At 47.3% G+C, this 17,595-nt stretch overlaps 1 protein-coding gene across 1 annotated transcript in view; it reads right to left on the minus strand.

Moving 5' to 3' along the window:
- The window catches only part of LOC308256652 (protein Daple-like), a gene marked incomplete at both ends in the record, with an annotated part of 320,027 nt that overhangs the window by 19,117 nt on the left and 283,315 nt on the right, over window positions 1–17,595 (minus strand). The window contains one exon of the mRNA XM_080684943.1: window positions 6,969–7,074. Coding sequence (XP_080541069.1) covers window positions 6,969–7,074 — 106 coding nt within the window. The remainder of the gene's footprint in view (window positions 1–6,968; window positions 7,075–17,595) is intronic.

Consider the following 17,595-nt stretch of genomic DNA (forward strand, 5'->3'; position numbering starts at 1 on the left):
CATGTTTCCAACTTTTTTCAGGAGTCGCTCTGTTGCCTAACTCGCTGAATATCTGCATTCAGTGTCCTGCCAGCTAGCACTGATAAAGAAAAGGGGGACCGTTACACCACGGGCCCAGCGGAACACCCCAGAACTCTCTCTGAATCATCACATTAGAATGGTGGGCTAGGCACTCAGGCCAGAAGTTGCCAGCGCCATCAAACATTTATGCACTGACTTTATCCTCTCTTCTTGTCATCTTTCTGTGGCTCCTGTCCACACCAGAATTTAGGGGGCAAGGGATGCTACCCCATGAGGCGTACCCACTCCCAACACACCAGGCCCCTCTCCACTCAGTGTTGGAGAGTGTTTCTTGGCTATCTGGGGTCCCATGTCACTGCATCAGAGGTGACTAACATTTTCTTAAACATGTCTGAGTTCCATCGAACAATGTCAGATGTACATTTCCTTCTATTCTGACCTTGGAACTAAAGTTTCCATTTTTAAAACTAAGCATGTACATTTCTAAAGATAATTCTAATGTTTAGTTGTCAGCCCCATGCTCATCCAATACAATTGCCACACAGAGATGACAGGTCTCAAAAAGAAGGCGGAGTGGGGAAAAGGTGCAAGCAGTGTATGGAAGTTTTATTTAAAGACATCACACAAAGTAATGCTAGTGTGTGTGCATACGTATACATACAGTGACACACACAGCCGCACATACACACACATGTATACACACACATGCACACATACACACACACGTGGCAAGAGTATAACAATTCAAACTGCATACCCAGCAAATTGGTGATAGCAGTTATCTCCAGGGAGAGAGGGAAGGATAATTGGACTCAGTAGAGGCATTCTGGGGACTTCTATCAGAAAAAAATTCTTTCCTTTTATTAAAAAATATATTTTAATTGATTTCAGAGAGGAAGGCAGAGGAAGAGAGAGATAGAAACATCAGTGATGAGAGAGAATCATCGATTGGCTGCCTCCTGCATGCCCCCTACAAGGGAACAAGCCCTCAACCCAGGCATGTGCCTTGCCTGGGATTCGAACAGTGACCTTCTGGTTCATAGGTTGACTCTCCACACCAGCCAGGCAAAAAATTTATTTCTTAAAAAAAAATCTGAAAGAAACATGAAGGAAAATTCACATCTATCATCTATAATAATAAAAGGCCAATATGCTAATTAGACCGTACATCCTTCTGGACGAAGCCGGGGCTGGAGGAAAGACACCCAGGTCCCGGGTGCCAGACAGAAGCAAGGTGCTGGCACCCAGGGGAAGGAAGGCCTACTCTTGCAAGAATTTTCATGCATCGGGCCTCTGGTATGTTCATATTCATTTCAAGAAAGGATACTCAGGTGTTCATTATAAACACTGGTACTGTTTGATTTTTCATTTTTCAAAGCAATGAAGGAAAGAAGGGATTACAGAAGATCAGGCAACCCCAGACTATTTCTTCTGCTGTTTCCTCGGAGACATAAAACAATTTTGGGGTCTGCTGAGCCTTCTCACCAAGGTGAGAGTTCAGAAGGAAGAAGCCAAGTTCAAGGAACCTTAAACCACACTTCCTCGAGGTGCTCTTAACTGGAAATCTTGGTGGTCGCTGGCCATCATGGGATGTGGAATATCGGGCCCAGGCCCATCCTCTGCTTGACAGATGAGAACTCAGAGGCCCAGAGAAGGAATGCACCTGAGGGGAGGAGCTCAGAGAACCTCAACAAACCTCCCATTTCAGAGTCAGTCCTGCAGGTGGGTCCCTATATCACTCTAAGGGTCCAGATGTCAGGATCGATGTCCCTACGTGAACTTGAAACAAACATGTACATGTCGATCAACAGACACGGGATGTATCCAGCCGCTGACTGAGGGCCTCCCACCACCATGCAGCCAGAGAAGCCTCAGCAGCTTCACAGGACAATGAGGCCCTGACTGCCCAGAGGAAGGGCCAGATCACAGGCGTCCAGGGCAGGGAACGGTGGTGGACACAATGCACAGCCCAAAGAATAAACACGCGTCCGCTATTTGTTGTACTGGGAATTCCCGCTACACTGGCCTTATTTTCCTACTGGCTCCATTACGGAGTGAACTTGTGCTTCATGTAAGGACTCCAGGCTCTGATGTAAAAAATGAACCACTGCGCCCCAAAATTTAGGTTAAAAAGACTCAGGTGAAAAAGAGCTTGTCTGTTGACCAAGTACAGCAAGGGCTGTGTGGCACTGATGCGAAGCTGACCCGCAGGCAGCTGGAAGCAGCATGCAGCTCTGCTCCAGGCTCAGCTTTCCTCCAGGCGTCTCATCTCTTGGGGTGTCTGTCCTGGAGCTGGTGCCCCCCGACCCCCACCAGCCTTTCTTCTTAAAAGCAGAGACTGAATGAGGCCTTCTCCCAAGGCCCTGCCTCCTTCCCGGCAACTCCCTCACTGAGCCCTCTGGTCACCTGGGCATCACCGGACCCCTCCTCACAGGGCTGCCAGGATGGCCTTCCTGCCCCAGGGCAGGTGAGACATGTGTCCACTGTCTGTGATGAGAGGAGTCACCAGGGAGAACGGAGCTCTCGGCCCCAGCAGAGCTGGGGGAAGGTGCCCCTTCCATAACATCACTCCGTGTGCTCTGTAGCCCGGGGTTCCCGTGGGAGGGTGCGTCAGCATCCCACAGGCTTGTTAAGACGGAGGCAGGGGGCTTTGGAAAATTTGAGAAGCTAAGGTGGATGAAATCGCTCTTTGCAGTCCCTGCTTCTGTTTCTACCCCAAACTGGAGGATGTTTTTCTACTCTTCGTCAGATTCTTAATTCTAATTGCACCCTTTACCATCTTTGATCTTGCAGCCATCGGAAGACTCTGAAAAAATGTGATGGCAGGTGTGTGATCTGTGACTCCTATGCGCGTCCCTGCACCCTGGTGTGCATGTATGATGAGTGTAAGTACAGCTCCTATCAGGGGCGCTGTGTGATCTGTGGAGGCCCGGGAGTCTCTGATGCCTATTATTGTAAGGAGTGCACCATCCAGGAGAAGGATAGAGATGGTTGCCCAAAGATTGTCAATTTGGGGAGCTCTAAGACAGATCTCTTCTATGAATGAAAAAAATACGGCTTCAAGAAGAGGTGATTGGTGGGTGACCTCTTTCTCCCCTCATCAAGCTGCTGCAGCTGCCAGAAAAGACGCCTACCATGGCCAACAGAAAGGGAGCGGAGTGCAGAACATCGCCCGAATTGCCTGTTAGTACACTGGCACCTCTCCACCCTTCCCTCTCCTCTCACCCAGATAAGGTGGTAGGAATGGAAAAGGATCCTTCACAGGGTGCTTGGCAGACTAAATCAGAGAAAAAAAATGATTAGTTCATGGTTTTTCTTGAATTCAAGAAGCAAGACTCTTTCCACATTGACAAGTTCTCTCTACACCAAGCACTCCTAAAACAGAAATAGTATCATTTCGGTGATCTTTTGACTCTAAAACTACCCGTGATCTTACAGCAGCTCTGATGGTAGTTGTCTTCGATGAAACCTCAGCAGTGGGGTAGGGAGCTCTCGGAACAATAAATGTGGGCATTTAATCTTGTAACATCAACCAGGTGGTGCTGGTTCATGTTCTAATATATTGGAAACCCTTTCTGTTGCTATTGTATTAATAAAGTAGGTGTTTATTTTCTGGTTAAAAAAAAAAAAAAAAGACGGAAGCAAGACCTCCACAGCAGGTCTTGGGGGACATTCTTAGAGATGGTTGCTGACAAGTTCCCAGGTGCTGCTGCTGCTGCTGTGCTGAGCACCCCCTTTGAGAACCACTGCTCCAGCCAACTGATTCCCAGTGTGACAGGAAGGACATAAGACTCAACATCCTGGGAACTTCTGAAAATACAAAGTTCTGGCCCCAACCCCAGAGGCGACCAAGCAGCGGGCCAAGAGGAGGCCAGAGACCCTGGCTGAACACCTAGCCATGCTGCTTCTCAACCCCTCCTGTCCTCTGAAAAAGGTCAAGGACAAAGTCTCTCCAGGTTTTCAGAGGCAAAACTTGAGCTTCTTAAATAGCTGGTGCTATTTCAGAGGGGCCTCTGGTATTCCTAAGCGCCATGGCCTGATGCCTCAGAAGAGGACAGCCAGGTTGGCAGAAGCCTTGCCTGGCAAACAAGACCAGGGCTGGGTTCTGTGACTTTGCGTGTCTCGCTGAAAAGCCACGGGCAGAGGGATCCCACTTTACGTGGGGGTGACCTCTCACCCTCCCTGGTCAGAGTAAGGAATGACTGTCTCCTTTCGTCCAAGCCCTCACAAGGGGACGCTGGGCGGTACTTCTTTCGGAAAAGTTTCTTGACTGTCACTTCACAACAATGAGCAGTTATGCATATGCTATCATGTCAGGAGGGAGGGAAAAAGGCAGAATATGCAAGGCAGGGCATGAAACACAAACTACTCATGCAAACTCTGGGGGGAAACACTAGAACCGCCCATAGTGATTGTATTTCAGTGTTGGGATTCAGGGTGGTTCTTATTCTTCCTACTTGTGTGTTTTCCTAGCTGTTTGTAAAAAGCACATACTACTTATATGACCAGACGTTACTTTATTTTACAATAAATCTGAACAAAGTACACAGCACAACCCTGCCCGCACCTCCCTGTGTCGGCCCAGAGGCAAGGGCCTGCGGCTTTCTTCTTGTGAGCAGGACTGAGGCAGGGGCGCCCTGAGGCCCTTAGCAAGTGCTGCAGCAAGCATTTACTCTGGGCCTCGGGGCTGAGGCTGCCATGCACCCCTGCCCTGCCCTCAAAGAGCTGCCAGTGCAGAAGCCGGACCAGGAGGCAGGTCCCTCCTTCTCCCTGAGATTCTCTCTGGGCCCTGAGGGTGGACTGGCCGTCTTTTCCTTCCTGGGACGTTTCCATGTTCTGGAGCGCTACCCAGTGCCCAAGAGCAGCAAACTGCCTGGAATTCACATGTTCAAGCCCCCTTGGCCAGCCCAGAGCTGAGCGGCAGGGCAGCTGACCACCATCAGCGTGCACCCTCCTCTACCAGCGAGAACAGAGGATGGCATGCGCATGGCCACTCAGCTCGCCCCGGAGCCTGCCTGCTCCGTGCTGCTCACCGAGAGCCTCAGAAACCTCCCTCCTCTGAGGCCTTCATCGCTGCCACAGAGAGAGGTGATGCCCTCCCAGCTACACCTGAGACAGGAGGCCTGCCTGTCAAGAGTCCCACGTTGGCATCTCCCTGGTTTTGATTCCTGTGGAACCAGGAGAAATAGGCCTCCATCCCAGCAACTGGGGCAAGTGGTGACTGTGACAGACATGGACAGGACTGCCTCCACCTCAACGCCCTTTCCCCCGTCTCCTGCCCATAACCCTCCAAACGGGAAACTCAGTTGTGTACATTCACTCCACTCAGGTGTCATTTCCTCCAAGAAGCCTTCCCAGCTGCCCCCACGCAGCCTGAGTTAGGATTCTTGTCTGTTGAACAGCTGGCACCATCCGCCTCCCTGGCACTTAGCACACAGCATCAAAAGCACCTGCTTACCACAAATGGTGCCTGCAGCCAGGAATCAAGGTCCCTCCAATCCCAGACCCAGTTCAATGGCAGCACCACCCCCTCCCCCTGTCCGTGGCCGTCACAAGGGCAGCACTAGCTGAAACACACCAGCCTACAGCATGCCCAGCCCTGAGTGTGGCTCTCCTCAGACAAAGAAATGAGGCCACTTTAGCCCCATCGTCTGAGCTCTCCCAGGTCCCGCCCAAAGGCTGCTCAGAGTCACGGTGCTGTGCTGCCAACAGGCCATGGAATGAGCATAGCTGTGTGCTGGGAACAGGGCTCAGAGGCGGAGTCTGGCCAACATCTCAGTGAAACTACAAAATAATCCTGGGACTTGCTGGGCAGTGAGTGTTTCTTCTATATATATATCTCTTCCTCTCTGAAATAAATTACATACATATATATTGTGTGTGTGTGTGTGTGTGTGTGTATACATATATATAGATATATGTGTATATATATATATATATATATATATATATATATATATTATTTATTTCAGAGAGGAAGAGATAGAAACATCAAAGATGAGAGAAAATCATTGATCGGCTGCCTTCTGCATGCCCCAACTGGAGACTGAGCCTACAACCTGGAGCCACGCAGGCCAGGCCAGGGAGTGGTTCTTAAACCATGTTCCCTGAGGTCCCAGGAACTCACAGAGATGCCCTGGAGGGAAAGGTGGTGGCTGAGCAGAGGGCACTAGGGTCCCCCAACCCCCAATCAATCAGAGTTCTGGGGCTTCACCTGAGATCTTAAGAAAACTCATATGGGAACACAAGTTTCAGTGCTCAGAAAAAGTGTGAAAACCAAGGCCCAGGGGGGCAGTTTCAGTCCATATGGCGTCCGTCCTGGTCATATAAAGACCATAAAGATCAGCGATTTCACCCCACCTTCCCAAGGCTGCGGTGGGGATTTTAACAGCCCTTTGCCATCAGGTCCTCCTGCCATGGACTATCTGTGAATGAGATATGGTGAGCATGGCAAGTGGACACTCTACACGCTAAACTCCAGTGCTGCCGTCTAAACCCTGGGGGCACGTCCATTACAGTGCTGACCCAACATAACACTCGGTGGTCCCATATCTCCTTCAATACCTTGAATTGCTGCTGTACAAAGACTCGCTGAGCTGTGGACAATAACTAAGTCAGTGTGCGCCTCCCAGAGCCCATTCCAGCCACTCCCCACGTGACTGGTGTTTGGGGCCACAGTGGCAACTCATCACTGGGGCCCTCACAGCACCAGAGCCAATGCCTCACACACCGCTCAAAGGACACTCGATGGACAAAGTAAAGCAATGCAACATCTGACCTTTCTCACAATGCGGGGGGAATAAAAGATGCAAGTGAGAAATCCTGAAGTGTTAGCAAGCAGCTGCCTCACTGTGAACACCATATCCTCTGGGCTTCCTGCGGGGAAACCTTTGGAGTGACGACATTGCCAGGAGCACAGAAGTCCTGGGAACAGAGGCTTCCCTTACCTGGTAGAAGGTCTTAATGTGTCTGACCAAGATGGTCAAGTTCTCAATGCGGAGGTTCACATCGTTGTTCACGTGCTGGTGGAAGCGTTGATTAGGCCTGGGGTCTCTAGGGGAGGAAACACGAGACTGGAAACAGCGTCTCCCAGCATTTGCCACACCTCCCTTCCCAGTGCTGGGCAGCCCTCTCCAAGCCTAGGTCAGTGTGAGGCTGAAACCAGTGTGGCTCCAGTCAAACCCGAATTCTGCCCCTGCCGAGCCGTGGACCTTAGACAATACACATCCCTCCCAACCCCAGGACAAGCCCTCCTCAGGCCCTTAGTCAGTGTCATTTCCATTCCCACTCCTAGCAGTATCCAAAACTACCACCAAATGCAGTACAGACCCAAAAGGTTACACTGTGTGAAAATCGATAATCCCCACAATATATTTAAAGATTAGGAGAGCTGGAACTGAACACAACAAAATATATGAACCATCAAGAAAGAAAAAGGGGAAACATGGTACATTTTCTGACTTAAATCAATAAAAATCATTCATGTTCTACTTCACATGGGTTCCCCTCCTCTGTCACCAGCCTGGCGGGCTGGTCCTGTGATTTTACATTCTAGGGACACAATTCCACCTGGACAAACCGACATCATCAGTCCGTGGCACTATATGGTGTACAACGCCGCCTAGGAGACATGCTAACAGTAGAGACATAAGTAATTGATGTGGGAAGCCCAAAGCATCATTGACTTTTCACTCTCCAGGAAAAGTCCAGTCTGGTCGTGATGAAACCAGAATTCTCAATCAAGTGAGTTATAACTTCACTCATTGGTATGTGTTCAGGATATTTCTCAAAATTCTCAGGCTCAAAACAGGTTTCCTATCTGAAGAGAACAGACTCAACAGGAGGACTTAGGTGCCACCTCTCCTCCTTTTCATAACAAAACCCTCCCCCACAGTTACTGTCCCAGGACCCAGGGAGGGTGATAATTCAAATGAGGGCTGTCTTCATGGGTTCATGAGGGCGCTGAGTCTCCTGGAAGCTGGTCTGATGGAAGAGAGGCAGGCCTCTTCCTCTTTCCGCAGTAACCTGCCCCCCTCCATAACGAAGGGGCGATTGGAGAGTTATGGAAATCGATCTCAATGCCATTCGGGTCATTTGAAGCCAATAATTAATACAAAATTGACAGATAGGGAAAAAATCTTCAAGTCAGCATTTCAAATGTCACTGGAAGTCCAATTTAAAAACCACCACCACCGCAAGCTGTTTGAAATTCAACCAGGACACCAGTAGCTGACTTGGAGAGGAGGACACTGGGGCTGGGGCTGTGGCAGCACCAACTGCCCATTTGGGAACAGGAGTCAACGGTCATCCTCAGAATGTCTGCGAATGAGATCAGGTGTCTCCAAAGACAGAATTGAAATCTTTCCCTGGCAAATGAAGGCCTGATTAAGTCACATGGGACCTCCCCAGGAGTGCCAGCAGCCAAAGGACCTCAGCACACAGGGACGCTCGCTGCTCCTAAAAGACACTCCACACACCAGGGTGGGGGCCTGGTCTCTGACCTTCTGCTTCTCCCTCCAGCTCTGAAGGGCAGTACTAACTGAAACTAAGCTCCAAAAGAGCCCTGGCATTTACTACCTGAGCAATCAGACTAATTATCATGATCATTAACCAGTACTCCCTCTAAGGCTCTCAGGGCAGAGAAAGGTTATTAGGAACCGAATCCAAACAAGCCAACTATGCCTAAGGGAAGTCTATAGCACTCTGCTCAGGATGCTTAACCCCCTCCTCCCCTGCTGGGGGAAAAACAGAGCAAGTGCTGCTGATTCCAATCTGGGTCATTCAAAATGGTGTCCACTCACAAGTGATACACATTAGCACAGGCATGAAGGCGCACACAGACACACACACACACACACACACACACACACACACACACACACACAACCCAGTTCTGAGCCTCAATCTAATGACAATGATGATGCACATTTATTGGGCATTTTCTATATACATGATCTTTTATAATCCTCTCTAAATCTATAAAATTCCATCCCTTATTATAGATCAGGAAATGGAGGGGTAAAGAGTTTAAGGAATTTGCCCAAAGTAATAAACTAGTAAGTGGTAGGAGGGGGAATTAAACTTGCCTGCCTGATGCTGGAATCAAAGCTCTTAGATGACTTTCCCACAAGATAGTGAAAAATATGTGCAACGTGAATCAGACACCTTCTTTTCCCTGGGGACCAGTGGGTACCCTGAAATTCTGCATTTACAGAAGAGCCATTCGGCAAGTTATCCACGCTCCTCAACGCCTCATTTTCATTCAGCTATTCTCCTAGACCAGGGCCTCCCCAGAAAGCTGACAGTCCTTCAGTTCCAAATATCCTTCATCAAACAAACTGCAGTTCTTTATCCCCAACAAATGGCAGCAAAAGGGGCTGTATACTGAGGTACCACTGGCCCACAAGATACCCTCCCATAGCAACTCAGGTTCCTTCATTCCTACACCCTTAAATCAAACATTCTGAGCATCAGTTTTGTCCTTTGCCTGTGAGGACAACTTACATTTCCAGCATGACTTGGTTCAGCAAGATGCCATCCACCAAGTGCATGTACAGGTTGTCATCGTTGCCGCTTGCGACTGGGCTCAAAGTTTTCACCTGCGAGGAGGGGGGTGCGGGCAGAAAGCAGGAAACATCACCCCACGTGAACTTTCTGAAGCTCTCTGGGGCAACGGCGGGCAAGGCCCCTGTGGGCTGAAGGATCACCCAGTGCCCACCCTCGCTTCAGTTGGCACCAAGCCCACCTTTCCCCAGGGCCTGTCTCCCTGCCCCAATCCTGGCTACAGATGTGAGACAGCAGGAGGCAAACTTTCTTGCCACTTTTCTCCAGCATCACAGGACAGGGAAACATGAAAAATAAAAGGAACTTTCAAAACATTTTTCACGTCTCTGATTTATTGGAGTCACTGTGCCCATCCCAGCCGGTACACGTCCCCACTCAGAGACACCCCAATCCTCACCCACCACCACCATCCACCAGCTGGTCTCGAGTTCAAACACTACACCAGGATATTTGAGGGGAGTGAGTGCTTTTCCCTGAGTGGTCCAACCACATGGGCCGGGTGACCCCTCACACCCTATTCCCTCTGGGACGGGCAGCCTAGTGCCCTGGCAGGAGCAGGTGAACCCATCCTCAGTCCAGGGCTGGGAGCGCCACAGGGTCCTGCACCTTGTGCATGGGTTCCAGAGTAGGAAACCCCTCATGCCCCAAGCCAGGACCCCTACCCCCAGCTTGGAGACCTGCAAAGACCCCCGAGTCCCAGGACTGCCAGGGCCCAGGTGAGTGGGGTGGGTGGAGACCCCAGGGGAGGCGCGGGAGAGGAGCCAGGGCACCAGCAATGGGACAGGGAGGCAGGTGCACTCACCCAAGCCACCAGCGGGCTCTTCAGAAAGAGCTCCATGAGCTCGCGGACAGTATCGTCCATCCTGAGGCTGTGTCCACCATCCATCGCTGCGCACACCGGCTCTGGGCCCACCGTCTCTGTGCCCAGCACCTCTGCGCCACGCATTGCCAACGGCTATTCGCCCCACATTCCAAACGGCTCCCCACCCCACATTCTAAACCGCTCTTTGCCCCACATTCTAAACGGCTATTTGCTCCACATTCAAAAAAGGCTCCTCACCCCACATTCTAAACAGCTCTTGAGCCTGTATTCCCAAAGGCTCTAGACCTCATATTCCAAAGGGCTCTGGCAGGGGACACAGCTGGGTTGGGGGCTGTGGCAGCTCCTGGCCAATGCTAAGTGCTTCAGAATACACAAAAATTATGACACACTCCCTATGAAATTTAAAATCCCTCTGGGCACATAAAATATAAGAAAATATAAAGGGTCTATATCTACATCCTATGTAATTATAAATGTACGCTAACCACTTAAACATAATTTTGCCAATCTCCATTTTAAATTATTTTTTTTTCTACCAGCCAAGTTGCAGAAATTTGATCAGTTTCTTTGAAGTAACCATACATTTTATTTTGTTCAGTCCGAACTAGCAGCTCAGCTTGGGAGTTCTCCTCCCCATCGACAGTGAAAGGAGATGCTCCAGTTAGTAGTTCATACATTACAACACCTAAACCCACCAGTCAACTGCCTACAAAACGATTTGATAGAATATTAACTAATAAGTAATTTAGAGGAAAGAAAAATGAAGAAAATGAAGATGCATATTTAGGAAATATTTTAACAAAAAGATCCTGTACATAGCTTTCTGTGCAAGGAGTATTAAACTAGCACATGCAAGAAAGACATTTAGAGAACAGATACGCAGGTATGTCAGAATAACATTTAAACATTTAGGCTGTCAATCAATGAACTGAAAGTGTTTTAATTATGTCCTAAATTAGTAATGGTTTTATTTTGGTTAACTAAAGAATTTATTTTGTTTAAAATAAATTTAAAAGTTTTAAGTAAATGAAATTTTTGGATTTATGAGAGAGGGGGACAAAGTACCGATTAGCATTTTTAGTAACTATCCAGCTCCAATAAATATTACAAATTACTTAAAGCCCAAGAACAAAAATGAAAAAAAAATCCCACCTTGAGGTGTTATTTTTTCATAACCACCTAAATCAATTCCTCTTATAGAACCAACCACAAATCTAATAGCCTTCATTTGTAGGAAGCATGATGAGATTTAAAATAATGTAAAACAAAATGTGATCCAAATGGGAAACAAATTTATAAATGTAGTGACCTGAACTGAGAACACAGCGAATGACATATAATTTAGAAATTCTTGATATATTGAAAATTAATTCTTTGATAATTATGCAAATCAGGATTTGAATAATGGTTGACTATATGAGCTAATGTCAATGAAATATTAACTGCATGCTAAAATTTTAAACTCTCTGCTTCCAAATTTCAGGGTCAAGGTTTCAGAGAAATGCAGCAAAAGCTAGAACTGTTTTAAAGAAAACACGTAACAGTGACATAGAAAACAGGGGAGGCAGAATGCAACCACAAAAGAGTGCGTGCAAGCCAGGCACAGCGAGGAGCACATTGCACACATTATAGCTCAATGAACTCAAAGGCCTCAAGTCGTTCCATCAATTCCCACTGACTTGGCTGAACTTTGGACCTCGGGTATGCAGAAATTCTAGGAGTAATATAAGGTTTTCTTTCCTGAAGATCGGTTCCAGGCCCCTGGCTGCTGTGACTCAGTTGGCTGGAGCATCACTCTATACACCGAAAGGTTGTGGGTTTGATTCCTAGTCAGGCCACATACCTGGGTTGTGGGTTCAATCCCCAGTCAGGGTGCATACGGGAAGCAACCAATCAATGTTTCCCTCTTACATAGATGATTCTATCTATCTATCTATCTATCTATCTATCTATCTATCTATCATCTATCTCCCTCTCTCTCTCTCTATCTCTATCGCTCTCCCCTCTGCCCCTCTCTTTAAAATCAGTAAGCATATCCTCCGGTTAGGATTAAGAGAAAATTGGTTCTATTAGATCTTAGAAAACTTAGAAAATAATTTTCAAATTTTAATAGTTATAAATTGCTACCAAAATTCCCAATAGTTTCAGAGAATACCTTGACTCGAACTAAACCAGCAATTCAATTATTTTATTTATACAAGCAGTTTTACTGCCGTCTGAGTCAGACCCTCAGAATGTTCTGCTGTGGGATTGGAAATCAATTGATACAGCTCTACAATCAGATTCCTAATTGTGAAAATTTAAACAACAGGCTGTAAACGTATGATGAGTCATTAGCAAACATTTCTACACTTAAGATATGTGAGCTGTACATGTGGGATTTTGCAAGAGGATAAGGAAGAGGAGAAGGTGAGAAACAAAAAGTAGTCGGAATCCCTTACTTGGAGAAAGTTATTAATAAAGCAAAAGTGTTAAGAAAGAATTGGACAGCCCTAACCGTTTTGGCCCACTGGATAAAGAGTCAGCCTGCAGACTGAAGGATCCCGGGTTCGATTCTGGTCAAGGGCATGTACCTTGGTTGCGTGCTTGATCCCTAGTAGGGGATGTGCAGGAGGCAGCTGGTCGATGTTTCTCTCTCTCTCTCTCTTTTTAAAATATATTTTATTGATATTTTATCAGAGAGGAAGGGAGAGGGATAGAGAGCTAGAAACATTGATCAGCTGCCTGCTGCACACCTCCCACTGGGGATGTGCCTGCAACCAAGGTACATGCCCTTGACCGGAATCAAACCCGGGACCCTTCAGTCCGCAGGCTGACGCTCTATCCCCTGAGCCAAACCGGTTTCGGCTGATGTTTCTCTCTCATCGATTTTCCTAACTCTCTGTCCCTTTCCCTTCCTCTTTGTAAAATCCATAAAATATATTTTTTTAAAAGAGAAAGAACGGGACAGGTCTGTACCATTTCATACATGAAATAAAAATATGTGACCTAGATTTTATAACATAATTACTTAGAAAGCCTCTTCCCAACCTTCATTTTGCACATGCAAAGAAAGTGGGGAGGAAAAAATTGAGCTCTTTAGAGCAACATCGCCAACCTTTCAGACCTCACGGACCACCAGTGGTCTCAGACCACCATTGGCGACCGCTGCCTCAAAGGTTTCCTTAAACCAGCAGTCACCAACCTCTCAGATCTCATGGACCACTAAGTGGTCTGCGGACCACCATTTGGCAACTGCTGCTTTAGAGGGCTTAGGAAGACAGAGAATATCTTGAATAATTTTCTTTCTCCAAGGATTGTTACAATGATTATTTCTGTGAGAGAGATAATTAAGAGTGTCTCCAGTATGTCTGAAAAGTTAAAAGCACAATTGGAAATAAGAAAATAGGAAAGATTCCCTGTTCAATGCCCTCTTAGAAAGCAAATACAAACCTAAGGTGACACGGCCAACTATATGTCTGTGAAAGTCCATGGCCAGCGTGGCTTTCTGGTTCAAGGCTTGGAGAAAGAGCTGACGTACAAATGATACACACAAGACACGATTAATTTTGATTATTATGGGGGGAGGCCAGGGTGAACTCAACTAGGGCACTCAAGTTCCACTGAGTCTCCTTTACCCAGCTGCTTTTATTTACTAGAATACACAATTGCCTTTTAGGAATGCAAACAGACATATCAAGGGTAATGTTTATAGTAAACAGTAAGATTATCAGGTTCTGGGGGTGTTTGCTTTAGGCCATTGAGTCAGCAGTAGGTCATAAAATGGAAATTCACCTTGTGAATTTCAAAGGAGAGACTCAGCCTTCTGGTGCACTCCTGGCATTCATATTAATTATTGTTGATCTTGGTTTCCAGCATTTCCCCCTTCTTTAAATTCTTAATAGATGTTGATATGCCATTTGCAGAGTTTCAATTCTTTTAAGATTTTTATCCTGCATCTGCAGACTAAAATTAAACAAATAAGAACAAGAATGAGACAGGAAATAGTGGTTATGCTCAAAGGCAAAAGTAAAGGAGCAAATTCTTTCTTTTTTTAAAAAAATATATTTTATTGATATTTTACAGAGAGGAAGGGAGAGTGATAGAGAGCTAGAAACATCGATGAGAGAGAAACATCAATCAGCTGCCTCCTGCACACCTCCCACTGGGGATGTGCCTGCAACCAAGGTACATGCCCTTGACCGGAATCAAACCCGGGACCCTTCAGTCCGCAGGCCGATGCTCTATCCACTGAGCCAAACCGGTTTCGGCGCAAATTCTTTCTTTAAATTGCTGTCAGGCATCTAAGGAAGTTTGCCTGGGATAGTTATACAATATGCTGTTGTAATTCCAAAATATCAAGGGTGGTGTTATTTTTACTTTAAGCACCAAGAAGGCGATTTTTCATTGAAGTTATCATTTTAAACTATATCATTTTACTGGTGCAAGTGCAGCAGTTGATTTTCATTGATTATTACTATACGCAGACCCTTAGGGGCTTCAATCCACAAAAGATAAAACTATTCTTAAGTTTGCTGCTGGTGGGTGCCATTCATAAGACTTTTTATATAATGGCTTAGTGGGGGGAGGTCTTAGTAATGTTAAATTATCTTTGCCTCTCCCAGAATCAAGCAGTGATAGTAATTGTATTTAGGTTTTCACTTCCCCCTCCTTTGGTGTCATGCTAGCCAGCTTTAATTCTACACACAAAGGAGCAATAGTTTGAATCTTGTGTTATATAAAAAAGGGAAGCCGGGTGGGGACACCCATGTAATTATACTTTGCCCATATATTTACTATACTAGGTGAGGGATCAGTTCACGTAAGGGATTTTACCCAGGGAGGACTTCCCCATTAGCCCTTGGTGAAATTACCGCACAGCTGGTTACTGCCAGCATGGCAAGAAAGACATTTTGAGGCGTTCTTGGGGTTTTGGTCTCTTCACAAATTCGTTCAGCTTTCTGGACCGTCTTCTTTATCACTCCCCAAGTCATCTCAGGGCTGTTTATTGTCCTCCTTGTTCTTCTTCCACTCCTTATCTTCAGTGTATTGCTCTTTGTGGCTAGGACAGCCGATTGTCTACAGGTGCATGGTGTGACTCCAGGCACAAGGTCCTCATTAATCTGGCTAGTTCCTCTCTTGGATCCATGCTGCAGTTTAATATTTCTAGCAGGAATCCACAGGAATTTGGAAAAATTCTCTGGAAATATACAAGCACTAGAGGCCTGGTGCACGAAATTCGGGCATGGGGGTGTGTGTCCCTCAGCCCAGCCTGCACTCTCTCCAACCTGGGATCCCTCTCACAATCCAGGACTGCTGGCTCCCAACTGCTCACCTGCCTGCCTTCCTGATTGCCCCTAACCGATTCTGCCTGCCAGCCTGATCACCCCCTAACCACTCACATGACAGCTTGATTGATGCCTAACTGCTCCCCTGCCAGCCTTTTTGCCCATAACTGCCCTCCCCTGCAGGCCTGGTCACCCTGAACTGCCCTCCCCTACAGGCCTGGTATCCCCCAACTACTCTCCCCTACAGGCCTGGGTCCCCCCCAACTACCCTTCCCTGCAGGCCCAGCCACCCCCCACTTCCCTCCTCTGCTGGCCTGGTCACCCCTAACTGCCCTCCCCTGCAGGCCTGGTCTCCCCCAACTAGTCTCCCCTGCAGGCCTGGGTCCCCCCCAACTACCCTTCCCTGCAGGCCCAGCCACCCCTAACTTCCCTCCTCTGCAGGCCTGATCACCCACATCTGCCCTCCCTTGCAGACCTGGTCCCTCCCAACTGCCCTCCCCTGCTGGCCACCTTGTGGCAGCCGTCTTGTGTCCACATGGGGGTAGCCATCTTGTGTGTTGGCTAACGGTCAATTTGCATATTATTCTTTTATTAGATAGGATAGGTGCATGGGTGGGGGCCGGCTGGTTTGCCCTGAACGGTGTCCCGTATCAGGGTGGGGGTTCCCTTGGGACGTGGGGTGGCATGGGTGGGGGGCCTGTGGTGGTTCGCAGGCCAGCTACGCCCCCCGGTGACCCAAGCAGAGGCCCTGGAATCTGGGATTAATTTATCTTCTATAATTGAAACTTTGTAGCCTTGACCAGAGGGCAAGGCAGGCCAGGGCTGTGGAAAGCTTGGCTTCCTCCATCGCCAAGGGTAACTCAAGCCTCCTGCTCTCTCCAGCTCCATGGTTGCCCCCGTTTTTGTTGGGATTTATTTATCTTCTATAATTGAAATTTTGTAGCCTTGAGCGGAGGCTTGAGCCGGCCAGGGCAGGCGGAAAGCTTGGCTTCCTCCATTGCCGGGGAAACCCAAGCCTCCTGCTCTCTCCGTGGCTGCAGCCATCTTGGTTGGATTAATTTGCATACTCGATCCTGATTGGCTGATGGGCGTGGTTTGTGGGTGTAGGGGAGGTAAGGTCGATTTGCATACTACTCTTTTATTAGATAGGATACCTTATGCCAAAGGTTAATAATGGATCGGGTCCCTTCCATAAACCAGATTCAGGATCTTTCCATTTAACTAGACCATTTTCCTTTGTTTCATTCTGACACCAGTGTAACTCCATAGGTGTCTTACCATCAGCATCACAAGTGAAAAAATTTAAAGTAATTAAGGCTTGGTGCAGCCTACCCACAGGTGATTTCTCCATCATAATCCCCCTTTTTTGTTTTTCAAGTTGGGATTGTAGCCGCTGATGCTGTCGTTCAATAATGGCCTGTCTTTGGGGATTATATGGTATTCCTGTAATGTGCTGAATTTTCCACTTTTTACAAAATTGCTGAAAATGACAGCTTGTGTAAGTAGGCCCATTATCAGTTTTAATAATTTTTGGAATTCCCATGACGGCAAAAGCAGTAGGCAATGATTAACAACCTGTTTTGCGGTTTCCCCTGTAGATGCAGTAGCCCGTAGGTCTTTTGAAAAGGTGTCTACAGAGACATGTAATGCCCCAAGGCGTGCAAAGGAAGTATACTATGTCACATCCATTTGCCAGATATTATACCTCAGCAAACCTCTAGGGTTGACTCCTGTGTTAGGCCCTTGAGGTAGATGTAACATGCAAGTGGGGCATTCTCTGATAATCTTTTTTGCCTGCTGTCAAAAGATTGAGAATTGTTTAGACAACATTTTGGCAGGCTGATGTAAAAGCTGATGAGATTCTGAGGCCTGTTTTAAAAAAGCAACCAATTTATCAGCATGTGCATTTCCTTTTGCCAA

The sequence above is a fragment of the Plecotus auritus genome, assembly GCF_963455305.1.
Source record: "Plecotus auritus genome assembly, chromosome: 8".
Taxonomy (NCBI): domain Eukaryota; kingdom Metazoa; phylum Chordata; class Mammalia; order Chiroptera; family Vespertilionidae; genus Plecotus; species Plecotus auritus.